Here is a 27,958-nt window from a genome sequence, read left to right on the forward strand (position 1 = left end):
CAGAAAGAGCTGTAAGAAGTAGAAATATTTGCCAACAAAATTCTGGTTGTAGAGATATATGACACCTTGTGTCATTGGCTGTCCTTGATTGCTTGGTGATAAATTGCTATTTGGGGAAAAGAGAGTACATTCTAATTTTAGATATACCCTCAGGCTCAAACTGCTCCCATTCATTCACTCATTCATTCATTCACAGGTATTTATTTGGTGACTTCAGGTTCTATTTTAGGCATTAGAGAATAGTAATCAAGAGGACAGGTAAAAATCTGTGCCCTCGTGGAGCTCATATGCTAGTGAGAGAAACAATAATTAAGTAAACAGAAGTACAATTTATAGTATACCAGAGAGTGACAGGTTTTGTGGGGAAAAGTAAAATGGGGAAAAGGGCTAGACAGTGATGAGATGGATACTGGTCAAGACACACCTCATGGAGAGGGTCACAGTAAAATAAAAACCTATGTGGCTCAGTGGTTGAGCCTTAGGCTCAGAGAGTGATCCCAGGGTCCTAGGTTCGAGTCCTGCATGCAGGGAGCCTGCTTCTCTCTCTGCCTGTGTCTCTGCCTCTCTGTGTCTCTCATGAATACATAAATAAAATCTTTAAAAAAAAAAAAAGAACAAAATCCTGAAGGAATTGAGGTGGGAGATCCCAGAGGAAAGCAAGCACAGTGACCTTGAAATGTGAGAATTCTCAGTGCCAGCCTATTGGAGTGAGCAAACCCATTTTATTCTGGAATGGGTTTTGAGAAGAGTGACTTGACCTGCCACCTTAATTCTCCTGCTCTATTTTGAAGATAATTTATAAAGGGGAGGAGCAGAAGCAAGGAGAACAGGTGTGGGACTCATTCAAAGCTGAACCAGTGGCTTAGACAAGGGTAGTAACTGGGCTGGTGATGAGCTGTGGTCACTGTTTGGAGACATCTTGAAGGCTGAGTCAATAGAATTTGCTGAAAGATTTGATTCGTGATGTGACAAGAGTTTGAGGGTAGTTTAGTCAGGTTTTTGGTCCAAGTAGCTAGGAGGACAGAGTTGTCAATTACTGACTTGGGAGCAGGGAGATAGGAAGTTTACTTCTGGAAATGTGGAGCTGGAGTGCTTAGGGAATGTCCATATGGAGAAGGCAATGGAGTTGACAAGAGAGGAGCTCACAGATAAAGCTGGGGCTGTAGATTGATTGTGAAGCCCCTCAAACTCATGGGATGGGAAGAACTTACCATGCCGGGGTGGGTAGATGCAGAAGAGAGGAGTCCCTGGACCAGGTCCTGTGGCACTGCAGAATATACAAGTGATGGAAATCAAGCGATGTAAGGAAAGGAGAATGAGGAGGGGAGAGCACCGAGGAAAGGGGAGAACCAGAAGAAAAAGATATCCTGGAGGCTAAATAAAGAACATATTGCAACAAGGAAAGGGAAATAAGCTGTGTCAGAATCTGCTGATACAGCAAGTAGAGAGTCTTGACTATCGGTTTCAGCAACCTGGGGTCACTAGTGACTTCAAGAGCTTGAATGGATCGGGTTCAAGAAAGAACAAGGATGGAAAGAGAGGAGGAGGACACATCTAGTCAGTCTTTTGGAGCATTTTGCTATAAAGGGTAGCGAAGTGATGGGGTCTTAGTTCGAGTGGGATGTGGCATCATGAGAGTTTTTATTAAAGGTGGGAGATAGGATGGCAGCTCATTTATTTGCCGATGGGAATGATCTAATGATGTGGAGAAACTGATAAGGAAGGAAGAGAAGCCAGTCGCAGAAACTGTTGTTGCAAAGGCGAGGGGGACTAGGGTATGGGGCTCATGTGGTGGCTTTGCTTCTCGGTGAGATGAGGCAGCTTGTCCGAGGCCCCTGGAGGGATGCAGCATGCATGCACAGACACCAGCCAGTTGTGGAAGGTTAACTACTTCTGAGTCCTGCTTGGGGACTTAGGGACTGCACTGTGGCTTTATCGTGGCTCTAGCCATTTGTGCTTGTAGAATTTATGGCCCACAAAAACCTTTACATACCAGCTGCTGTGGCTCTTCAGCCACCTCTGCTGACAGTTGCATAGTTTCCCATTTTAAAATTGCAACGGGCAAGATGTTAATGAGTAGCTAACTTACCTTTAAGTTTTCAGTAGGTAGGATTTATTGCATCCTCTGCATAATCTCATTTAAACCTTGCACTAAACCCATGAAGTTGGAAGTATTACTAGCCTCCAGGTAACAATTGAGGATGCTGAGCCTAAGAGAAACCAAAGAACTTGTTCAGGGTGATGCACTGACTTAGCTTACTGCTCTTGGATTCTGTAGGTAGTTCCTTCCTCATCCCTAGGCTGTCCTACTTTGGGGAAATATTTGGCCCTGTGGGGTGTGTGATATCTGAATATAGTGCGTTAACACTGGATAGAATTTAATTTGCTTATATGATTGTAATCTTAGATGAAAATACTTTTGATAGCTTTGAGCCTTCCCTACCATCCCCTTGCACCCCACCCCCCTTTTTTTCCCTCAAAAACAGAGAACTTAAGAGCCTTTTAGAGAAGGTTTTGAAACTACACTGGAGGAATAATTAGTTGGCTGTCTGCGGTGGACCGAACGTCGTCATTCTTGTGGTAGGTTTCCTTTATAAGTCAGGTCTTAAGTTAGAAATTGACAGCAAGATGTTTCATCTATTCCAAAGTGAATAAGAGCATAGGAGCATGGTCTTCAGTATCAAAATGATCAAAATTGAAATTTTCCTTTGGCTTCTTGCTTGCTCTGTGTCAGGCTTCTAGGCCTGCTTTTTCATTTCTTTTTTTTTTTTTAGATTTTATTTTTATTAATTCATGAGAGACACAGAGAGAGGCAGAGACATAGGCTGAGGAAGAAGCAGGCTCCCCGCAGGGAGCCTGATGTGGGACTCGACCCCAGGACCCAGGACCACGACCTGAGCCAAAGGCAGATGCTCAATCACTGAGCCACCCAGGTGTCCCTAGTCCTGCTTTTTCATTTATAAACTATGGATAATACCCACCTGCTGTGATTGCTGTGAGAATTAGAGATGGTATATTCTTTTTTTTTTAATTTAAATTCAGTTTGCCAGCATGTAGTATAACACTCAATGCTCATCACATCACGTGCCCTCCTTAGCACCTGTCACCCAGTTATACTGTTCCCTTACCCTCCTCCTCTTCAGTAACCCTCAGTTTGTTTCCTAGAGTTAAGAGTCCTTCATGGCTTGTCTTTCTCTCTGATTTTCCCCATTCAGTGTCTCCTACTTCCCTTATGGTCCCTTGCACTATTTCTCATATTCCACAGAGATGGTATATTCTTGAACCCAAAGCACAGTGCCCAGAATTTATCCTGCCTGGAAATGGTAGGTGACCTGGTGGCTCCTTTGTCATTTCTGCTAACTACTATCCAAGGGGATGGTAGCCTGAGGGGTTACTAAGTGCATCTTTTTTCCCTTGATTACAATAATTGCCAACTGGAAAATTATTCATTCCGGGTTTAATTTCAACGGTATGTCTTTCGTGTACATTTTAGGAATGATTTATTATTTATTTATTTATTTATTTATTTATTTATTTATTTATTTATTTTTTGGATTTATTATTTAGCATCAGAGAAGACAAAGCTCTATGTGCCATGTTTATTTATTTATTTTTAAAAGATTTTATTTATTTATTCATGAGAGACAGAGAGAGAGAGAAAGAGAGAGAGAGAGAGAGAGAGAGAGAGAGGCAGAGACACAGGCAGAGGGAGAAGCAGGCTCCATGCAGGGAGCCTGATGTGGGACTCGATCCCCGGACTCCAGGCTCACGCCCTGGGCTGAAGGCAGGCACTAAACTGCTGAGCCACCCAGGGATCCCTGCCATGTTTATTTTGAATAAAAATGCAGAGCATACTGTCTGACAGTGCAAAAATGGAACAGTCCCAGAGAATCCAAGATGCATGGTTTCCTGTGAGCATGAGGCTTTGGGTGTCCTTTTGGGTGTGGAGGCAGGAGCCTCCTTGCATTCTTCCTAAATTTTCTAGTTCTCTAATTGCTTAATCCAGGTATTAGTATATTGTCTAGATTTTGGTGATGTGAATCTCCTTCAGTGGAGATGGGAAATCTCCTTCCCTTGAAACAGTAAACGAATGGTTGAATAGAATTACAAGTGGGATTACTAGTGCAGCCAGAAGGTCCTTGGACCTCAGGTAGTGCATCCTGTAAGTTAGTGTGTAGCAGCATAGACATGCAGAAGTTCTCTAGTTACCTGCATTGCTAACTTAATATATGTTAAGCAAATCCTACCGACAAGAGACCCTGGCATATATAAAATCTTGTGTTAGATGATACTGGAAATACCAAGCTGAATGGGGGAGTTTCTTGTCCTTAAGGAATTTATACTTAATTTGGGATAGCCTTTGACACTCCACATGAAGAGCCTGACTCATCCCTTACTGTGGAATCCTTCCTCTCCATCACTCTACTCCTGCAACACTCAAATTCATTCTTAAAGTTTCCAGTTCTTTCTATAAGCCAGAATTTACAGAAGTATTCCCCATGGATTTGGCTGTAAGAGAGACCACATCTTTGTGTCCATGCTTATGCTGATGCCTAGTGTAGGTCCTTGACTATGGTGCAGAGACCCACAGGCAGGGACTGTGCTGCTGTTCCTCCGAGTGTTGGAGGTGGGCTTCACTTTACTCTGTGATAGTACAATCCTCACTCCTCCTCCTAGTAAATATTTACAGCCGGATTATTTGATCTGTGTATTTAATAAAGAAGGGTGTTTTGTTTAAATACGTTGGCCATAGTGATAACCAACATGCACTCAAAGAATTTTCAAGGCATTATAAAATGCCTTCTGGTACTTTATACACTGTTTGAAGGATTTAAAAAGCAGGAAAATAATGAAAATATTCTATAAGGCTACTTTAAGATCATAGATTGTAGGCTCATTTATGAGTCTTATGCTTTCATTTATTGGATCACATACATGTGATTGTGCTAGGTGAGAAGTATTCGTGGATCATAGAATTTTTTTTTTTCAGGGTTCTTTAACATACTGCAGGACTAGTCTTAGGCTAGAATCATGGTGGGGGACTTTTAAATTCTGTTACCAGATTTTGCTTGTCTTCTTTTCTCATCCTTGTCCTCATTTCCTTTTCCAGGATCCATTTTCTTGCTTCAAAATCACTTCTAGTAAGGGATAAATGGTTTATTCAATGTGTTATCTTTCCCAAGGGTGTTTGCATGTTGGCAGACATAATACATTTGGCTAAACTAGGAGAATTAATTGTGAAATTGAGTTTAATATGTAGCTAGCCACCCATGATGTAAGGTGGACTCCAAATACATTCATATTAAAATGAGTATCTGTCCCATGAAAGGAATTCAGTTCAAAATGGCAATGCCGTTTGCTCTTGACTGACCAGCATCTGCGTATTTAATTTATAAATTATGATTTCTACTTACCCATTCTCCTCATTTTCTGATAATGATCTGTGATTTATGAGGTGGAATTCAATGTAGCAGAATGTATGTATGGGCTTTGGAGTATGACTTGGACTCATACCTGAGCTTTACAGTTACTTGAACTTGGGCACATACTTCCTGAATTTCAGTTTGCTCACGCTTGAAGTGTGATTGTTAGGTTTGTTATGATAGAAAAATTGTGTAAAAATTACAGCACTATGAACTAAGTGTATTAAATAATAGGCCATGGTAAATCCAACATAAAGTAGCTATTGTAATTGGCAGAAACTCTAGGATTTTTACTGGGAAAAAATAAAATAAAAAAATTTCTTCTACATAATAGCAAAAGTTTTGTTAAAAACTTGTAGCAGGTGTCAGTTATGCCAATAATAAATTAATTGGGAGCATGTCTTGATTATAAGTAAGCCAGATATCGTTTATGGAAACTTATTATATTCATGTTCTCAAACATATAAATGAGATACGAATATTCACATTGTAATACAGTTTTTTAAAAAATAATTCATTGAACCCATAGTTACCTAAGTATAGTTGAGAAATGACTTGAGTTATCAAAATTTCATGCTTATGAGATAGTTCAGGAATATATTTATTATGAAGTTGAGGTACAGTCTTGTGAGGTGCCTGTGTTATGTCCTCCTGTGTTCTCTTGTCACACAGGGTTCTACAATTCTATTTTTCACCCCACAGATTTACCAATAAAGGGACAGAGTGAGTATGAGCTGGTGACTCCAGTCAGCACAAATTTTGAAGGACACTATCTCTCCCATATTCTTTCTGCAAATCACAAAAAGAGGTCACCGAGGGACGTGTCTTCCAACTCTGAGCAATTGTTCTTTAACATCACAGCATTTGGAAGAGATTTTCATCTGCGACTAAGGCCCAACACTCAGCTAGTAGCTCCTGGGGCTGTTGTGGAATGGCACGAGACATCTCTAGTGCCTGAGAATACAACTGACCCCATTAATGATCATCAAGCAGGAAGTGCTTCAGAAAGAATCTGGAAAACAGAGCCTTTGCAGACTAACTGTGCTTATGTTGGTGACATCATGGACATTCCAGGAACCTCTGTTGCCATTAGCAACTGTGATGGTCTGGTAAGACTCCCTTTTGTGTGTATGTGTTTGCAGGTGTTTGGGAGCGTAGCATGGCTCCAGCGTGGTTTGGAAGGTAGAGGTGGAAAGGAAGCCGTACTATTATATTTTAAGTTCAGGAAGGAGCTTGAGAAAGCATTTTACTCTCAAAGATGTGTGCTTTGGCTTAATTTTGCCATGAGGACAGCATTTTCCAAGAAGCAAAAGATACCTATTGTAGCACTTTTGCTTATATTTTCACGAGTGTTACATTGGGTAATTTTATTTCCTTATTTCTTTCAAAGCATTCTGAGAATTTTCTAAAGAAATGTAGATTCCTCCAAAATGATAGTATTTCACTACTTATGTGGAAACTTTGGATATCTTTATAAAGAAGGTATTTTAATGCATTCCTTTGCTTCCCCACAGAATGCTAAAATGGGAAATGAGCAGTCCTTTGTCAGAATTTGTTCAAATAGCATTACTTTACAAACATGAGATGTAGTTCTTTCTGCATCATGGCTTTGATTTAGTTTTTTCTTTATTTTCAACTAAAATACCCATATATATTGCTCTTTAGTTTTGTTATTGAGGCCAATAGTAACTGACCTTTCTTTACCCACTCTGCAGATGTGAAGTATTTTTATTTGCTTAGTATCTTCAGATGTTATTTGAAAAGTGTGTCAGTGTTTATGCCTCTTCCATCCACAGTTGACTCCAAGTCTTTGTTCAAAAAATCAACCATTTTTCTTTCTATGGTTGCCAGGCTGCTGTTTCTTGGGAGTTCAGAGCTATTCCCTTTGTTTTGTCACTCTTCTGGGAGTTCTCAAAATATTCCTTATGTTCCTGCTTATAATTATTCTACCTTAGATGGTCCTCCAACTATACCATGAATTTTTTGCTATTGTTCCTTCTATTCATAGGCCCAATCCAGAGGAGGTATGATACATATGTTTTACTTTTACTGAATGCTGGTGAGATAATTGTTTTGCTTTATTTTTTCAGTCTTGTATTGCCTCTTGATGTCCTGTAGGGTTTTAAAAGACAGCACAGAAAGCTGAACAGAGCACATGTAGCAGGTCCCGAGTGTTCAAGTTGGACTCCATTAGATTAGGATCTATACACTTGCATTTGGTGCTAGACCATATTCTGGGATTTGAAGGCATAAGGAATCGCTCAAATTCTTCTCATTCTATACAAAGCTTGGATAGATGTGAATTAATTAAGTCACTGAATAGGAAATAAAAAGGAAGGTACTTTCTGGAAGATAAAGTTTAAAATATTCATTGAGAGAGCTTGATTCAGTATTACTAAGATAGAAAAGAACATAAATAAAGGGTATTGTTTTATAATACATTTAAATATATTGAGTATAAAACTTAATTCACTATTATTTTTTAGTTTTATAGCATAAAAATTATGTACTTTCTAACTTTTCCATTAATATTTGAAATGTGGGATATTGGCCAGAAAATCAGTTTGAAGAAGATAAAAGGCAAGGAACTTATTTTAATGCATCATCACAGTGATTTTTACACCTTACTTAGCAATCAGTATTTTTCTTTCTGTACATGTCAAATTATCTAATCATAGATACAAGAACTCTGAGGCTATAGTAAGTTCCTTGTTATAAGGAAGAGGAAAATAGATATAAAGTCTGAATGAATGTTAATTATTAGGATTCTTTAATTTCTCATTTTTAAGATATGGTGTTAGCATCATGTGTCAATTGATATCGAGTATGTATGTATACTACACTACCACTGCACCCTACAAGTTTTCATTTGTTCCAGGCTTTGATCCATTAATTAATTAATTAAACGATATTTGTAGGAACTAGTAATGGACCAAGTTCTATGCTAGGCACTGTGAAGTGGTGGAAGGAGTAGTGGTAACCATCCTCATGCAGCTCAAAGATGTTAAATTTGCCATAGACTTAAGTGTCAAAATATCTGGCTTGTGTATATATATGTTAGAATCATGTTTAACTTGGAAAATTGGTAGTTAAGGGAAATATGTTTTGGAGATATGAATAGGACAGAGTTTTGAACCAGACATAAGTGACTGAGGCCTTCAGCTCCATCTGGGAAAATGGTAGGTTTGGCTTGTAGAGAAGGCAGTGCTGACTCTGTGGGTATGCGAAATGAAGCCTTTTTTAGAGTTTCAAGCTCACAGCAGGCATGTGCCAGGAGGAAGAGTGAAGATGATGGCAGGAAGAGCAGCAGCAAGCAGGGTTATGGGGAGCAAATCAACGAATTAGAGGAATAAACTGGGACTACTTTGCTAAGCTGGGAACAAATTCTTAGAATTGCAGAATTGCATTGAATGGGATAAATCCTTAAACAGATGAAGTGGGAAGTTTAATTGAAGGACATGTAAATAAACTTGGCTGATTTGCTGGTTACTAAGCCCCCTTTTCCCTTTAACTGGCTAGCTCTATAGGGATTTAGGCTTGACCTTCTCGATCTTAGAAATGGAAGCAGGGACACTGAGATAACACAGATGCCCGAGGATTACCCTGATGGGCTCTCAAGCCATTGCTCTAGAAGGGTTCTGGGACAATAATCAAATCCAGGTAGGTCTAGTAGAAAGTACAGCCTCTTTTGGCCTAAAGATACCAATGGAAAAATATCTGCCTAGCAAGTATATAGTTAGATTTCCTGCTATGGAAGACAATGTCATTGAAGCTGTACCTGGATGGGAAGTCTAACCCTTTGGTTACATCAGTTTTGGATGGTTTTCCAGTGATTTGACTTTCTCCATGTGTTCTTTGAAGCTATTGCACATAAGAAACAGCCACAGGGAATTACGTTTCACCGTGGTGGGGAGTGGTTTATAGCAAGGCTTTCTCCCTGGGCAAAACTGCTTACATCTCCTTTATGTGACCTTGTGGTATGCCATATGAATTTGAAATGGGAAGCACTCTCAGAATTAATTTGTAGTAAATAGAACGCTTTAATTAAATTTAAAAACAAGTGGTACTTCAAAGTGTGTCCACAGGCCCAGGCTTGTGAAAAGATAAATACCCAAAGTGAGACTATATATAGAAACTTTTATACCAATTTGACAATTACTGTATTTGCTCTGGGTTGAATAATTTAAAAAATGGGGTTGGTATTTTGTTTTATGATTTTTAAAAAAAGAATTTGTTTTATTAGAGAGGGAGAGCGTGTGAGAGAGTACAAGCAGGGGGAGTGGCAGAGGGAGAGGAAGAAGCCTCCACTGAGCAGGGAGCCTGATGTGGGGCTCAATCCCAAGATCCCAGAATCATGACCTGAGCCAAAGGCAGATGCTCAACCAACTGAATCACCCAGGCACTCCAGTTTTATCATTTTTACAATTAATTAAAATATTTATTTATTTATTTTAGAGAAAGAGAGTGTATTCGTGGGTGGAGGGAGGGGTAGAGGGAGAGGGAGAGAGAGAAATCCTCAAGCTGACTCCCCATTGAGCATGGAGCCAGGCACAGGGCTCCATCCCAAGACCCTGAGATCATGATCTGAGCCAAAATCAAGAGTTGAACACTTAACTGATGGAGTCACCCTGGTCTCCCTTATTTTATTTTTCTAGTAATTAACTTCTTTTGAAACATTTTAATTTATTATTATTTTTTAAAGACTTTATTTATTTGAGAGAGAGGCAGAGAAAGACAGAGGGAGAGAGAGAGAGAGCATGAGCTAGGGGAGGGTGCACACTGAGGGGGACAAGCTGACTGCATGCTGAGTGTGGAGCCAGATGTGGGGCTTGATTTCAGGACCCTGAGATCATGACTTTAGTTGAAACCAAGAGTTGGACAAGAGTTGGCTTAACCAACTGAGCCACCCAGGCACCCCTCTAGTAATGAAATCCTGTTGTATTTTACAAAATAGTCCAAGATCAATTGGGAGAAAAGAAAAGTTTCCTCACCGCAGATAGTTTGAAAAGCGGCAATCCCACTTAACTGTTTTTACCCCTATGGAATTGGATACTCGACTGAAATAGTGAGATAGAGTCTACCTATCCCAGGTAACTGTATAAAATGGTCACAGGAAAGGTGCCTTAATATAGATGTCCAAGAGGATATAAAGATGCCTCAAGTGACACATTCAGAGCCAATGTCTAGAATGTGACCTAGACATTAATATGCATGGTAACTAAAATATTATTCTCTGGGTTTCTGAAATCAGCATCAGAGTCTTCTGCACAAAGGAATCGACAATGATTCTTACCCAGTGTGGCCAAGAATGATTAATCTGTTCCTGTCTAGTGTGATCTTTTCCTGTTCTTTGCAAGATAGTCATTTATGAGTGAGTGCTAATTCTTTCCCAATTACAGCTTTATTCTTGCTCTAGTCTATTCTACTTATAGGTGAGGACTACTGAGATGGTCAGTCATTGAATCATGCCTATTTTCTGAGAGCATCCAATCTAGAACAAAGTGCAGCTTCTCTAGACCTTCCCCCAAATTACCCAACTGAAGCCCAAGTCCTGTTCATAGGTTCTTTCTCACACTCTTTTACTGAAATGCCTGTGCTTCCCTCTGCTGTGCATTCTCCCTCCATGCAACATGTAATAAATCCAGCTTGTCCACTACAGATGTGCTGCTGGTGGTCTTTGGCTAGAGGGTGTTGACATGCTTTACCTCTCTGCTTCGACATTTCTGAAATTTCACACACTTCTTAGTGGGAAGACACTTCTGGCTGAGAATCCCAGCTGAAAATAGATTTCCTTATTCCACAGAGCCCTGGCATTTACTCTGTAACACCATTAAATCTCCCCTGCGAGCAGTGGCAGCTCACAATCATATTTTGTGGTCTATAAATGTGCCAAAATAAAGGGTTGTTTGGTTAGTAGGCTTTATTTCATGTATTTCATAACATAAGGAAACTAAATTTCTCTAGACTTGCTGGAACAATATTGCTCTGTTAATTCCCCTGGATTAGAATTAGAGGGAACTGCATGGGAGTGGAAGAGCCGACTGCTAATGGCTTTCCTGGGTTATTCCAGCTCAGTGATTTCCTTGTGGACTGGTTTCATGATCAAGGGAGTCTATCTAGGACAGACATTTTCAGCATTTTTGACATTTGGAATTCTTCCTTCAAATGCAATCACCAGGAGTTATCTAATAAAGCAGTATACGAAATGGAGAAATTCAGGAAAGGCCTGCTTAAAATACAGATGGGAGAAACTCTTTCTCCTGGTGTCTCTTCCTCCTGCCTTGTTCTTATTCCAAATGACTTTTAGGCTCCTTGAGGCATTTCACAGGGATCTTCACTGTTAGGACGGGGCGTCTTGGAAGCTTGAGGTGAGCAATTTGGAAACTGTATATAGGACCTCTTTTTTGAAATATCTGATGGTCACATCTGGTTAATATTGGAGGTATTTTATCTTTCTTAGATTTGGGGGCATGGCCAGATGAAGTCTTTGGAGGACAACTGCAAACATATAAAGAACACAGCCTTAAGGTTCCCCTGCCTAGAGACTTTTGCTTTGGGATTTAGTCCCCTCAACTCTTGCCATGCCTATTTCAGTAAGTCTAGCTTCAGAGACACTTTTAAAAAAGTCTGCTTAAAAAAGTATTATGACCTGGTGTGCCCAAGATTAAGAACATTTGACCAGTGATTGTAAATACAGCTCAATCTAGTAAAAGAAATGTTTGATACTGAAAATAGATAACGAGTCTATAGTTTTTTTTAATAGTGGATTTAGGAAAGAGGGTTTTTGAGGGCTGATCTTCAGATGTTGACATTTGAACATCTGCTTTTGTGAGAGGAGTCTGATTTGCTGAAGGCCCATCATCTCCCATGGAACATTTCCACGAAAGGTGTCATGCATTTTATTGACAGGACAGGGGGAGATCTGTGTGTTTACGGTTTATTTGCTGATTTCAGAGACTTTAGAAGGTTTGAGGAACAAAGGACTGGAAACCTTGTTTTCCCTCCAGGCACTTACACTGGGCTATTTTAGCAGTGCAGGATTAGGAGCTCAAAGCCCCTAACCCTTTAATTTCCAGAAGTAGAAGGAAAAAAAAAAAAAAAGCAGCAGGCACTGGCCCCTTTCAAAATGAAGAATGGATCAAGTTCTCTATTCCATTGGTTCGGAGGGACTAGTATCATGACAGGCTAATTGCTTCTTTCCTGAGATTTGGTTAACCTGTGCCCTTTGGGAGCTGGAGTGTACTTGTGTGTACCTACTTGTGTGTACCCCCAGGTCTGGGTGGTTGGGTCCATCTCCCACTCTGCCTCCTTCCTCAAATATATAGGCAGCCAGTACGTGCTTATCTGGGGGAAAGAGGCAAGGTTTGGCATAGTCCTTGATCATTTTCACATTTTGTATCTGATTTGCATAAGTCGAGAATCATACATATGTCAAGTTTTTCCCAATTTTTTTTGGCTTTATTTCTCTTGTGCGATTTAGTTGATCTTCTATGAAGAATATCCAAGGACGTGAGCTTGGAATAAAGTAGGAAGTGAAAAAAAAATCCATCAGAAGTGTTTTTAAATTTTGAAAATATTTCTTCATAATAGTGATTTTGTAGTTAATCTGTTATTCATGTTTATTTATGAATATCACCTGTACTGTGCTTTTTTTATATGGTGTATATCATTTTTTATATGGTTTATATCATTTTGATTATGATTTGTTTCTATTATCTCCCTTAACTTTGGTATCATAAATTTTTAAAAATTAAGTTTAAAACTGGGTTAAAAATTGGGGAAAGATGTAAATATGATGCTGCAACTCTTTCTTGGATAGACATGGAAAAACAAAATAAAAGGGGGCAGCAGAAGTACTTTTTCTTTCTGCTGTCAGCTTGGCAAGTAATGCTTCTTCTTTCCAATGCCTTGATAACCCTGACTTCATTAAAACTCTAATACAAATTTTTCAGGATACCCAACACACGCTTTCAGAACTGTGAGAGTAGTGCTGACCACATCTTAAAATACTTCTTCTTAGTAAATCGTCATAAAACAAGAACAAAAGGGTGCCTTGGTATTGATATGATACCCTTGTGCATAATCATGTTTTGAGGTCACAGAGTTCTTGTAAATTAAATCCAGCCTCAAAGTTTTCAACTGTAAAAACTGTGTTATTCTTAAAAACTGTGTTATTCTTACTGATCCAGGTTGAGAAAGCATTTTGAAGCACTAGGCTGTATAAAGTGCTATGCTATATTGATTGCTGTGGTAAATACTGAAGGTAAGTCAGGTATAACCTTGGTCTTACAAGGGCGCTGGAAATGAGGTGTGCAAAAGCAGACTGGAAGTACAAGGCAGAAAGTTTTATACGTTGTAAGCCTAGACCAGATGAGATATGAGAGCTAAAACGGTGGACAGATTGTTTCTGCCTGGAAGTATAGCAGGAGGCTTCCTGGAGGAAGCGATATTTGTGATTCAAGACATTTGAAAAGTAAACATTTATGTGAAAGTAATCCCCGGTGGTGGTAGGGATGGGATGGGTGGGAGGAGGAGCCTCTGAAGAAGAGTCTTGTTGGAGGTCTGCATGTGTCAGCCCTAAGAATGAAGAATGATGGGGAAAATTGATTTTATGAACTTTGTAACATATATAACAAATACACAGGAGGGCCAGTGTTTACCTGAATATAGGACCAAATATACACAAGGGAGAGAGGGAAAGAAAAAGGAGCATACATCAGTGACTCTGTCATTGATATTAAGAGGCTTGCATGGGCATTCAGGATGCTCCAGGGATTCCCTGTTCCTTTTTTTTGGGGGGGGGGGGGGATTCCTGTTCCTTAATAATGTTGCTTTTCTTCATAGAAAAAAGTTTCTCTGAAGTCACAGGGCCTTTTCCTCTAGAGTTTAGGGAGGTTTTTTTCATAGTAACTTTTTTTCTAGAGTTTGTCCCCCCAGTTTTATCTTGTTATGAAATGAGACTTTTACAAATCTGATTTTTCCCATCATCTAGATTCTTCAAGTTTGATCAGTGATTGTGCCATTTTGTAAACCTCCTGCTATGACTGTTATTCCACCTGGAATGTTTTCCTCACTTTCTTATTATATTTACTCTATGTTCATCTCTCTTCTTTCCATTCTCCAAGGAGTATTCCTGATGTCATTTTGGTGATATTTGTTTACAGTGCATTACTGTAAAGAAAGTAAAAAAAAGTTGAGCATGAAGAGTAATTAGATCAGCTTTCCTTAACTCTCAAAGAATAAAACAAAATAACTGTCAATAGATGAATTAATTTTGATATTAAATTTCAATTTTGTGTCATTTATAGTGTTTGTACTCTGTAGCTATATATGTATCTGTATGTACAGAAATATATATTTATATGCATACATATATGTACACAAACACATATATAAACACATATACACATATGCACATATACATATGGCAAACCATAGAAAAGAATAAAGAATGGATGTTTAATTGAATACTTTGAGTCAAAGGCCAATGACAGAATTTGTTGTTAGGACATGGAGTTGGTGGCAGCGCTATATTGTTACATGTTTCTGTTGACAGCAAATCCCATGGTGATTCTGTTATCCCAAGGTACCTAAATATACTTGTCACAATGTTGGTTGTTGAGAAGGAGGCCACAACATGAATTAAATTGTGTGTTTTTAACACTATTAGAAATACAAGGTGAACCAAAAAAAACAACCAAATGTGAGATTTTAACCTACTATTATTAGGTTACAACAGTGAAATTGCAGAAGAGTTTGGGATATAAAAATCAATTGTACTTTTTGTCAAGGTAGTCAGGTTATGGGAATTTTTGTCTCTAAAACAAAGGACTTTAATCACTCAGTGTTTTTTTTTTTAAATAATTATTTTCAAGAGTTGATTAATTTTTGAGCAATACTGGACTACACTAAATGTATCCAGACATTATCATTAGTCTTATTGTGGTTTATGAGTCCTTTGATAAGTTCAAATCTTCCATAATTGTAATAAATTTCTCCAAATTCTAGCTTATTTATTGAAGAAACAGGGATATATAATTGCACTGAGGTCTAACTTTAGAGTTAGTAATGTAAATAAAAGTACATTATATATAGCCTGATAGGTTTTGAAAAGCATGATTTAGGTCATTATAGCCTACTTTTTTTTATAGCCTACTTTTATAAAATGTTTAGAAGATATTACATTTTGAGTTTTATAGTGAGAATAATCAATAAACACCAATGAAAATAAACACCAGCTAAACTATTTAGAGTTACGATAGTTTGATAGAGTTCAGTGTGGGAAAGTGTAACTACTGTTGATGACGGAAGTCAGAACTTCTGTAAAACAGTTGAGGGGAATGGCTCATGGTGAGAGCGGGTAATGTGTTTGTGTAGAATCAGACAAACTTAACTCCAGTTCCACTACCCACCAGCCTGGTGCCTAGGAAATTGGTGATTATTACTGCAGTCCTTTTCCTTCCTTTTTTTCAACTTAAAATTATTTGTTCTTACTATTTTGTGATTAATAATAGTGATTAATAATAGTAATGATTAAGTTTGCAAAATAAGAAATACTGCAGCCTGTGACCTTATTTGTGGAAAATTCAGTCTTCTCTGAAGTAAATACCTTGGTGAAAATCCTATAATGTTCACATCACCTTCTCCACCTGATGCAGGGCTCCTTTATCATCATCTCCAAGGGATACTCTAACCTCTGCTATTCTGAAGACTTCTAAAGATGGGAAACTCACTATTCTCTGTCTTATTTATATATAGCTCTGCCATATATAGAAAGTTCTTTCTTTCTTTTTTTTTTATTTTAAAGATTTTATTTATTCATTCACAAGAGACAGACAGAGAGAGAGAGAGAGAGAGAGAGAGAGAGGCAGAGACACAGGCAAAGGGAGAGGCAGGCTCCATGCAGGGAGCCCGACGTGGGACTCGATCCCTGGTCTCCAGGATCATGCTTCGGGCTGAAGGCAGGCACCAAACTGCTGAGCCACCCAGGGATCCCCTAGAAAGTTCTTTCTTAGGTTCTACTTAGAAATATGAAATGAAAACATTTTATTCCATTTACTAGGTTCTTCGGAGTTGACAAAGATGTAGTAAACATCTATGATTGACCTCTTTTCTTCTTATTATTGTAATACTTCTGTTTTATGCTATTGGCCACTCATTCAGGGTACCTACTACACACCAAACTGCTTCAGAAAAATTTTCCTATATAGGTCTTACTCTGGCCAGAATGGAAGTAACTAGGCATAAGTCATAATTTTAACATTCCTCTCAGGCTTTTTGTTTTGGGAAAATATTTTAAATTATGAATCTCAGAGTGAGACTTTTTTTGGGGATAGTGATAGAGTTTTGTGGCATTAGGTGGTTATAATAGTTTTTCAGTCTTACCAACCTCATTCATTTCGTATCTCTTTCATCAGGCAATGGTGGTCAATATGCCCTCATATTTATTTTTTTTCCAGTCTGGAGTGTTCCTTTAAAAAAAATCCAGCAAAGAGTATGTATTTTCTACGACTTGGTGAAAGCAATTGAGGGGAATGGGAATTAAGGTGGCATGGTGGGTTCCTAACTCTAACTATGAGAAAGTGCGTTTTTAAACTTATTATTGCATTTAGTGCATTATTGAAGTAGACTTTTGGGGTCATGGTGAATTTTTGATTAGTTGATGGTACTTTCCAACTTCAATTTAAAATGTAAGAAATTTCCTGTCTGGTGATGTCCCTAAAAGTGAAAGTTTGTTATAGATTGAGAGGACCATGCTATTAAAGGCTAAGGTGTCATATGATCATAGAGGGACCCAGTCTGAGCATGCGAAGCCCAAGAGAAAATGAAGAACAGCACTTAGTGAGAGATTCTGCAAATGTTAGCAACCCAAACACAGTGGGAAAAGTTTCATTTAGCATTATCTGTGAAACAGGATGCTTTTAACATAGTGATTAGGATCTTGGGGTAATAATTCCTTTAAGCTTGCAGGATACTTGATCTTAGAGAGTGCCAGTATTTCCTGCCTTCCTGCTTGGTTTCATACAGTCCTTTATTTTTCATACCTGGCTCTGAGGATGCTATTAACTTGCTGCTAGGACAAGAAAACAGATCAAAAAGAGTGATGTGGATCCAGATATAATTAAGTCACTGTGAGATCTCTGTCTCTGTTTGGCCAGCCATATGTCATTGTTACCTTTGACTTCAACTGTGGTAACTTTGACTTAAATTCAGCATGATGATGTAAGATTTCGAATCATATTGGTCCTACACTCTAACAATTGACCTAAAATTTTCAGAGGAGGCCTCTTTATATATGCTGTGCTTGGAAAAATTTTTGAAATATGTGCCTCTAGGAGAATGTTTTAAAATTAGGGTTATGTTTATGGAGCTCATTATTACTCCCTCCCATAGGGGTTTGGATTAGATTGGTAATTCTTTTTGTGCCACCTGTTGGACCTTATGTCTTCAAATATCATGTAAACCAAACTGTTTTATTAAGTAATAAATCATTTTTCCTATCTGTTTATAATAAAAACATACAAAAATGCTGGTCAGATTGCCAATGAGTACAACTTACTCATTGCTCTATACCTATTGGTGATGATCTCTTAGGCCCATTAGCATTTTGTTCAGCCTTATTACATAGTGATAGTCATTTCCAGATTTCCATTACTGCTTCCACTGGTTCCTACAGGCCCAGGGATCTAAAATTAGGAAATTGTTGACTGTAATCTTTCTGAGATTTATTTAAGGATTGCTGTTCTATGACTCTAAAAAAGTTTTTATGCATTCCTGGTCAAGAAAGAAATCAAAGCATCATACTTGACCATTACTCATAAATCATGGTCTGGGGTGGAAATTGCGTGTATGAGTGTCGCTTTTCCAAATGTTGAGATATGGTTACTTTCTACTAATGTTTTTTCTACTTACTTTTTAAGAATTAATTTTTTAAAAAAGACTTATTTATTCATGAGAGACCAAGAGAGAGACAGAGACAGAGACAGAGAAACAGAGACATAGGCAGAGGGAGAAGCAGGGTCACTGCAGGGAGCCTGATGTGGGACTCCATCCCGGATTCTGGGATCATACCCTGAGCCAAAGGCAGATGCTCAGAGCCACTCAGGCATCCCTAAGGATTAATTTTTAATCCACTATGACAAAGTCTTGCATTCTTGAAGGCTCTAAGGAACTCAAATATTACAACCCAGGCTATTACAGTTTTGGGAGATGTTTCACCTTGACTCCCAATAAAATGTGGAAATAAGAGTAATATGCATATACAAATACATCTATAAATGTGTGTGTGTGTGTGTGTGTGTGTGTGTGTGTGTGTGTATATATCTCCACTCTATTGATGTAGACTCCCTGGAAGAACTCCTCACATGTTACATTTGAGGAATACGCAACGGAAGTGGAGGATCATTGTTCTCCTCAAGAGGCCTGTAAGCTTAGCAGGCACCAGCTTCTCCTAGACAGCTTCTTAAAACAGATTGCTAGGTGCTGCCTCAGTTTCTGATTTAGTAGTTGGTAGAGGGGCCTGATGGAAGTATGCATTTCTAATTTTTCAGTTAGTGCCAGACTCCATAACACAACTGTTTCTTGTTTGTGCACAATGATACTGGTTACTGGTTCTTCCCAGCTGACCTGCTTCTCTGGTAAGGAATTTTAACTTCTTCTTCTTATTATTTTTAATCATAGTACTGCTTTGGCCCCTGCCCACTGTCCAGTCATAATCCCAGCCAGTTTGACTCAGGACGAGTCAGTCCCAGTTCCAGATTGGATGAACTGTACACAGCTACAACTTCCTGTCTCGGTCCTCTTGCCTGGAGGCTCTATGTCCTTTGGAAGCACCAGTGAATGCTATCCCCAGGCCATATTCTGGCAGAATAAAGAAACTGTATGAGTATGGACAAGCCACTTAATATGTCTCACCTTTGGATTTCTTTTTTTATTCCTGTAAAGATTTCCTAATGGTAGGTGGAACGCTAAAGTGGGTACTTGTAAGTTATTCAGCAGCCAGTAGTCATAAGAAATGCTTGTGAGGTTCTAAAGTCACTTTGCTTTCAAGAACTGGGGGGTGGGGGTATGCCATGAAGCAACACAGAGGCCTTAAGATCTTCAACTGTCCTGTGCTTTAATAGTCTGGGACCATTTCTCTCCTCGGTTTCCATGAGTTAACTGTGTCCTCTGTCCATACACCAGCTATACCAGCTCTGTGCTTTACCCACCCTCTTCTGTATCTACACTTTCGACTTAGATGATCTCATCTGATTTTATGGCTTTAAATATCATCTATACAGTGATGGCTCCATATGCATACCTGACCTCTCCTCTGCATTCCGGGCTTGTATGTATATCCTGCTGCCTATTCAGCATCTCAGTTGGATGTCTATAGCCATCTTAGATTTAAAAAGACTAAAGATCAATACTTGATAGCTATGCATGCCTGCATGTTTTTCTCCAGAAAGTCTGGGCAGCTATTTCTTAGGCCAAAAACCTGGGCTTATGTTGGATTCCTTTTCTTTCCTCATCTCTCCCAAAAAAATCCATAGTCTTAAGATTTTTCTATAAAATATGTTCTGAATCTGCTTATTAAATCTCCAGTGCTACAACTTTGGTTAGTATAGTGACCTCCTAACTGGTCTTTTTGTTCTGTTTTGCCCCTCTTCACCCTTTACATAGGAGCTGAAGTGAACCTACTAAATTTGATGAACTTTGCTTAAAAGCTTTTAGTTACTTCCCCTTAAAATTTGAACTTATTACCATAACATTTAAGACCCCATGTTAGTAGTTTCAGTAATCATTGTGTACTATAATCATCTAAAAAGCCTAAAAGAAAATATAGATAGATACCTAGACACCAAGCCCAGAGATACAGATTCATCAACTCTGGGGTAAGATAAGTAAATTAAATGCTGGTTCAGATGATTCTAATATGCAGCTGGGTTGAGAATCATTGTTCTTTCTAAGGGGTCTCTAACCACAGTGGGCATGGGAATCTTAGGGAGGACTTGTCAGAATACAGATTTCTGGGTGCCACCTGGGGTTTCTGACTCAGTAGGTCTGCATAGGAGCCTGACAGTTTGCTTTCTTAACAAGTTCCCAGGTGACAGTACGCTTTGAGAACCAGTGTTCTATAAAAATCTAATCTCAGAATACTTCTTTGATAGTCCCTTATTCACTGTATTTCAGCCACACTGGTCTTCCTTTTGTTTTTTTAAACAATCTAAATTTTCCTCATCTCTGGCCTTTTGAAATGCTGCTTTTTTTTTTTTTCATGCTCAGAATATTCTATTCTAGATCTTTAAATAGAGTTCCTTTTCATCATTTTGAATGTTAACTTAAATTCCATATCCTCAAAAAAGGATTTTCCTGGCCATTTTTAGCTAAAACAGCAGCCTTAGTCACTCTACAGTATATTAGTGTTCTAAATCTTATTTGTATCCATTATTGACACTTCAAACTTATCTTTTTAAAAAAATATATGTTATTTATTTTTCTACTTATTTAGAGAGCATGAGGGAGAGAGAGAGACAGAGAATCCCAAGCAGACTCCTTGTTAAGCACAGAGCCCAACATGGGGTTCAATCCACAAGCCTGAGATCATGACCTGAGCTGAAATCAAGAGTTGGACTCTCCACCAACTGAGCCATCCAGTAGCCCCATGTCTCTAATTTATCTTGAATTTATTTTGTACATTTATTGTTGAGAGGGCAAAGGTTTCTTTACTGAGGATAAAAACACTTTCCTCTGGGTCTTTAACAATGCTTGGTACACAGTATGTGCTCAAAAAAATCAATATTGATAGAGTGAATGGTATAAATATTGGAATGGGGAATTGAATACCATTTTTGAAAGGCGAATTATAGATAATTATTTAATGTGTTTAGAATTCTCTTTGTGTAACTTTCGCAAATGAAGAGAATGCTATGAACTTCAAAGTTTAAGAATCCTAAGATTTCATATAAATCAACTCTACCCTTCTGAACAGTATTTTAGTGCTGTGGTTTTCATAACTAAGCTTTTTTTCCCTGCTCTCATTTTCTCTCTCCTCTTCTTTTACGTATAAACTAGTGAAGAGGCAACATCATCTTGACCCAAACCCACACATAAATTTATAGTAGAAGTATAATATGTCTCTTAAATTAATTTACTCCTGTTAAGCAGCAGGAATAGACACAAGTCAGAATGGCAACTTGTTGCTTTAAAAAAGATATAATTTTTAAAAAGACATTATAAAAATATTATTCTTTGGATAAATTCCTTGGAAGAAAACAAAATATGCTCATATACTGACTTTCCAGGCAATGCTGTTACTATAGCAACCTGTAGTTCTCCTTTTTGTGTGCTGGTCACACATAGATTATCTCTTTAATGCCTTTTTCCCCTGTGCTGAACTAGAAACTCCATGTGCGTTGGAACTGTGTCTGTAATGCTTACTCCTGTTATCCATAAAACCAGGCACCATTCCTGATATGTAGTAGGTGTACAGTAAGTATCTGATGACTTCTTGAATGAATGAGAAGAGGGAATGTAAGTTCCATGGCTCTGTGATCTGCTTACTGTCACCTTCCAGGTTTCACGAACCTTAATGGGTTAAGTGCATCCTCTGTGTAGAATCTCTCTCTGTCCTTCCCCTTTGGTACCCAGAACTCTGCTTTGTAACTTTTCATTTCTTTTTGTGGTTTCTCCTTGATGGAATGTTATAAAGATTCTCAAGCCAAGTACAAAAAGCCACACCTCTTCAGTTTCTTGGATGGTTTGACTTCTTTCAGGCAAGTACTAGTTTTTCCAATTTTTGTCTCTTGGTAACTCCCAGGATTATATTCCTGTGAGTGAGTTCTCTTTCTTTGTGCTTCTTAGGAGGGAACAAATAGATCTATTGATATCTGGCTAACTCATTCATTCATTCATTCAGTATTTATTGAGCATTAACTGTGTGCTATGTACTTTCAGTGCTAGAGATGCAACAAGAAGCAGAAGCAGGCAGGTACTTGCTCCCCTTGGAGTTTATCTTAGATAGAATGGGAAATAGAGACATTATTTTTTAAAGCCACCCAACTGAGGAAATAAAGAGAGAAAGGAAAGGGACATTGTTTTATGAAGAAGGTTATAAAGTCATCAGACCCAGGCTAGGGGTCAGGGAAGGCTTCCCAGAAATGGTAGATAAGCTGACTTTTAAAACATGAATAGTAATTCCCTAGATCGGATGCTTGATGGGCATATTTTATAAAGTAAGAAGATAAGGAGACTGAGGGGGCAGATTATCAGAGTTGGTGGAGATAAACTTTGACTTCCAGAAGAAAACTGATCTGTCACAGTAGTCTTTCTGAGCTACCATAGATGTTTTATTGTAATACTAATATTAGTTAAAGTCTCTGAGCACTGACTCTGTGTGCCAGGTGTAGATCTGTCCTTTATAGGAATTATCTTAATCCTGACAACGGTTCCTGTTAATGCATTAGGAGTCCAGAGAAATGTCTTGCTCTTGTCTCATGGCAGACCTGAATACCTGCATTCAGAACCTTCGATTGTTACCTAATCCTGGTTCCCAGTGGATATTCTTAATATTGATATACACACACATAATTTTATATACACACTTATCATTAGTATACTTTGATGTTGCAGATTGAATCTAGGCATTTGAAATCAAGCAACTTAACTGTGAAAAAGTTCCTAGACGGGATAGATGAGTACTAGTAATTACTAAATGGCATTGAGCTGTTTCCTATCAAATTTGGGTGCCAGGGGATCCCTGGGTGGCTCAGCAGTTTAGTGCCTGCCTTCAGCCCAGGGCGCGATCCTGGAGTCCGGGGATCGAGTCCCACATCAGGCTCCCGGTGCATGGAGCCTGCTTCTCCCTCTGCCTGTGTCTCTGCCTCTCTCTCTCTCTCTCTCTCTCTCTCTCTCTGTGTGTGTGTGTCTCATGAAAAAATAAATAACAAATCTAAAAAAAAAAAATTTGGGTGCCAAACCACAGCAGGTGAGTGAATTCATTAGGGCAAGTGAAAATCTGCATCCAGCCTTATCCTCTACCGCTAAAGCTGCTCATCTCCATTCACAGTAGCTGCTTATAGCTTTAAATAGCATGCCCCGGACTCTTTCTGCCAACTTTTCTCAAGCCAGCCAGGGTTACCGTGGGGCCAGGGTTGCATGGACGATGCGGTCTGTGCGAGGCCAGGGAAGGGGTTAGTGAATTGGCCAGCTGCCTGGGCACTGGTGTAGGGAAGCCATGGAGCAGTGCAGCAATTTCCTGCTTGGGGTGAAGCCCTAGAAGACTGGTGCTGGCTAAGCCCAGACTCTTAAATTCTTTCATGATAACTCACTGACCCCCTCCTGCACCCCCATGTTTCTCTTAGGGGGGAATGATTTGTGCTCTTCACAAGTACATGGGGATGATTTAGGGGGATTAAAAAGTCACCGGCAATCCCTGGGTGGCTCAGCGGTTTGGCGCCTGCCTCTGGCCCAGGGCGTGATCCTGGAGCCCCGGGATCGAGTCCCACATCGGGCATCCTGCGTGGGGCCTGCCTCTCCCTCCGCCTGTGTCTCTGCCTCGAGAATTCATGAGAGACACACACAGAGAGAGGCAGATAAAATCCCAAATAAAATCTTAAAAAAAAAAAAAAGTCGCCTACACAGCACTCCCAGCTCAGAGTCATTTTGCCTGTAATTTATACTAATAATATACTAGAGAATAGCATACTCTCTAGCTATGAGTTTTTAGCATAGATCACACCACATTAGTAGCTGAGCAAACCTGCTCCTGAAGAACAGTGAGAGGATGGCAGAAAGGACAAGTGAGGGGTCCTGTGACCATGAAGTACATGTTAGGGAGGCCGTGAAGGCTGGAGCAATGCATGGGAAAATAGACCGTCAGGAAGGACATGAAGACAAGAAAAAGGCCACATATTTTCTGTTCTTCACAGTTTTACTTAAGTCTGTTCTTGACTTGGCCCATTTCCCTTTCTTTGGAGAGTGAGGGCAAAAGAAAGTCAGAAAACGTATTCCTCCAACTTGCTTAAGTGTCCATTCTATCAAGGTGATTGAACTATTCCACACTTAGGTAGAGTTGATAGCTGACCCTCTTTTATGAATTACCCTAATTGTCTCAGCGGTGGCTTGGTTTTTTCTTTCAAGTTCAGATGCCTCTCTAATAATTGGTGGAGTTTCAGGGAGAAATTTGAGGAGAGGGGTTTTTCCTAAGTTATTTTGGGGCGGTGGAGCACTTCTTGGTGGAAGGAACATCTGGTCACTGCTTACTGGTGGGTCTTCCATCTGAGAGCTGGTCTGGCACGCAGTATCCTTCCTCGGTGAAATGGGATCTCTCAAAGGAGAAGCATTTACTCTAACTAAATAGGTTGGGGTTCTAAGACTCTCTCTGAGCATATACCCTTTCCTGGGTGGCCCACCCTGGTGTTGTGAGCGTGCCTAACAGGGCTATACAAAGGGCTGTGTGTTCTCCCACGGTTTTAGTCATAGTGCTACTGGGTCCTTGGCTGTTGTAGAATCATTCCCGTTGTTTTATAGGTGAGGGAATGGATGCCCAGAGAAGTTGAGTGATGAAATCATTGTCACATATTTCTGATTAGCAGCAGAGAAAGAACTGGAATCCAGGTCTCACAACTCCTGTCTCCAGTGTTTTCTCCATCTAGCACCTGGTTATGAATCCAGAGTACTTCCATGAGGTCTTAGAGCAGTTTCCCATTCTGTCCAATTCTATTTTTTTCCCTTCTCCTTAGCTGACTCAAATGCTTGGTTTGGCAATATAAAGCAATTATCCATTTCTGTATTTTATTTGGGCTGGCTGCCCTATGCCTCATTCTTATGAAGCATATTAGTAGTTATGTACTTCAGAAAATACATATTGCACTAACAAGATACATTTTGTGTCATAACAGTGAAGATAGCACACTGGCTAAGTGCATAGACTCTTCACCAGTGTAACTTCAGTGTAACTTTACCACTTTTAGGCATGAAACCTCTTAAGTCTCATTTCCGTATCAATAAAATGGTGATAAAAATAAATAATTTAATTATCATAAAACGTGTTTCATGGGTTATTGTGAGCAATAAATAATCCACATAAGCACTTTGTACAGTGCATGGGACATAAGTATTCAATAAAGTTAATTATTCTTTTTAAATATGCTTAGTTTTGATGGTTTATATAGCATTGTTGTTGCCTCAGTTTTAAAAGTTGTAGATATTTTTCAACATGTACTCATTTATAAAGAGTCAGTGTTATTTTCACAGACAGAATTACAAATCTGTGACAATTCTGAGGGTCAGATGTGTATAGGTGCATGAACATGGTCCTGCCTTCTTCTGTCCTCCTCCCTTCCCATCCTTCCTCATTTTCTCTTTTTGTTGCAGCCTCTTCCTTACACTGGCTCCTAAAAGGACTTGAGCCAGTCCTGAAAGGACTGGTATATATCATATATTAGGATAATGCCAGCTAAGTCATTAGCTTTCCTTAGAAAGATCAGAACAAAGACCATGCGAAGGAAGCTTAAGGGAATCTTTTCAAGTATTTAAACTGAACAAAATTAAACACTTAGGAAATAAAGATTGGTCTAAAGTTATTGGCCATTGAAGCTTAAAAGGAAATACATTAGGTTATATTGTTTTCGTTTCCTGACCTTGGAAAACAAGATACATTAAATTGTTATTTTTTCCAATTAGGGCTAACCTCAAACTGTAACAGTTGTAGGCCCTAACTGATATCAATCAAACCTTGATCAATTGTCTGTACTTGAGAGCCAACTCAATATTTGCATTTACAAGTCACATTTTCATGTTATTGTTGTTTTTTTAAGATGGCCTTATTATAATCAGGTTACATGGTAAAGATATTGTTCAGATTATGCATGGAAATTACTCAGTGTCCAAATGAGTCATATTTTGAGTGGGCTGCATACTGATATTTTTGCTAATTAAAAAAAAAAAACAGGCAATAGGGATGAGTCATGCACTTATTTAAAAAACCTGTTTAAAAGTTTCCCAATCATTATTCATATTTAATCTTAATTAAAATTCAGTGTAATGTGTAGAATTGCTTCACATGTTACCTTACACCTATAGACAATAATTTTTTTTGTAGATTTCATTCTAATCTGATAGTGACATTTCCATACAATTTACTGTCGAGTTTAATTTGTTTTCATAATACTAGAAAACAAAATGGTTGTTAAATTTATAGGACAACATTGTCCTTTTTTGCACACAGATAACTTATTTGTATAAACAGTTAAGAATTCTAGAAACTGTTTTTTAGGGAAAAAAGTTATTACTCTGGGCCTGTGTTACCTTTATAAAGTTGTAGAAAAGTTGTCTCAAAGTTCATTGGAGGTAGAATTTTTTTTCTTTTGATGCATGTGCCAAATGTGTATTGAATATACACTCTGCTTACATTTTTCTTCTTTTCTGTAATTCAACTTTTAGAATAGTCAAGTCTTTACTCTTAGCTGTGTGAGAGATTATTGGGTAATGCCCAAGACTCCTATAAAGTTAACAGGTTATTAAATTTAGGCATTATTAGTTTCTTTTATTTGTTTTGATATAAGAGCCCCATCTGAAAATGTAAGAATACATTATTTTCTATATGGTTTAGTTATGATTGGAATTTTGTATTTTTAAAACTTAAAACAATTCTATTTAACAATTGCTAGTGTTGGTAAACTAGCCCACTTTTGTATTCACTCAGCCTTAGGTATTTCTTTCTTCTTTTTTTTTAAGTTTGAAGTTAACATTTTAACTTTTATAATGGTTTTAACCTTTTAAAAATGTTTTAACAGTATTAAAATTGTCAGAAATGAAGACTGTTCTTTTTTTGTCGGTTATGATTCATTTCTATACCAGTTTCCAAGAGAGCTATTATACAAGGTGCAATGATTGAATAGAACAGAACCTGTGTGGGGGAGATGTAAAAGATCAGTTTGACAAGTATAGTCTTCCTGTATTTATTCTAAATTTAGTAATGAGAATGGTCTAATTTCAGAGGATCATTGTTTTCTTACTACAGTACGTGATATGAGTAAGACTTTGTAGGTGACTTGGATACTCTTTCTGGTTTCAGCCTCTGCATCTCAACTAACCTTAAGTGTTCTTTGAATATGTCCTCAACATGCAAAGGTTCTATCATCTCATGAGTTTGTTCCTAGGACAGTGTAAGAAGTGCTGCTTAATCTGTTCTGAGAGAGAGGAAATTTCATGGGTGTGAAATCTAAGTGGAATGGAGAGAAACTAACTGGATTAAGTTTTGTTTAGTTTATTTGCAGACTAGACCAGGTGTTAAAAAGATCAGAATTTGTGGCGAATATTGAGGATGAAGTTTGGCCCACTACATCTACTCAGAAGGTCAATGGTGGGAGGAAAGGTTTTCAGTCTGTTTTTCCAGTTATGGATTTGTGTGTAGGAGAAAGGATGTTTCCTTTCTGATTGTGTTTCCTATTTGATTGTGAAATGTCCCTTCCTTGGGGTCTTCTTTGATTGTATTGGTTCCAGCAATTTAAACTGCCATGTCACTTAAGCTTGGTTTCTATAGAGTCTAA

General features: G+C 38.6%; 1 protein-coding gene across 2 annotated transcripts in view; it reads left to right on the forward strand.

The window, feature by feature from the left end:
- ADAMTS3 (ADAM metallopeptidase with thrombospondin type 1 motif 3) overlaps nt 1-27,958 on the forward strand; it is a 256,185-nt gene that overhangs the window by 14,492 nt on the left and 213,735 nt on the right. For both annotated transcript variants that reach the window (XM_025985092.2, XM_072748803.1), the window contains exon 3: nt 6,126-6,532. In XM_025985092.2, the coding sequence (XP_025840877.1) occupies nt 6,126-6,532 (407 nt within the window). The remainder of the gene's footprint in view (nt 1-6,125; nt 6,533-27,958) is intronic.

The sequence above is a fragment of the Vulpes vulpes genome, chromosome 2 (assembly GCF_048418805.1).
Source record: "Vulpes vulpes isolate BD-2025 chromosome 2, VulVul3, whole genome shotgun sequence".
Taxonomy (NCBI): Eukaryota; Metazoa; Chordata; class Mammalia; order Carnivora; family Canidae; genus Vulpes; species Vulpes vulpes.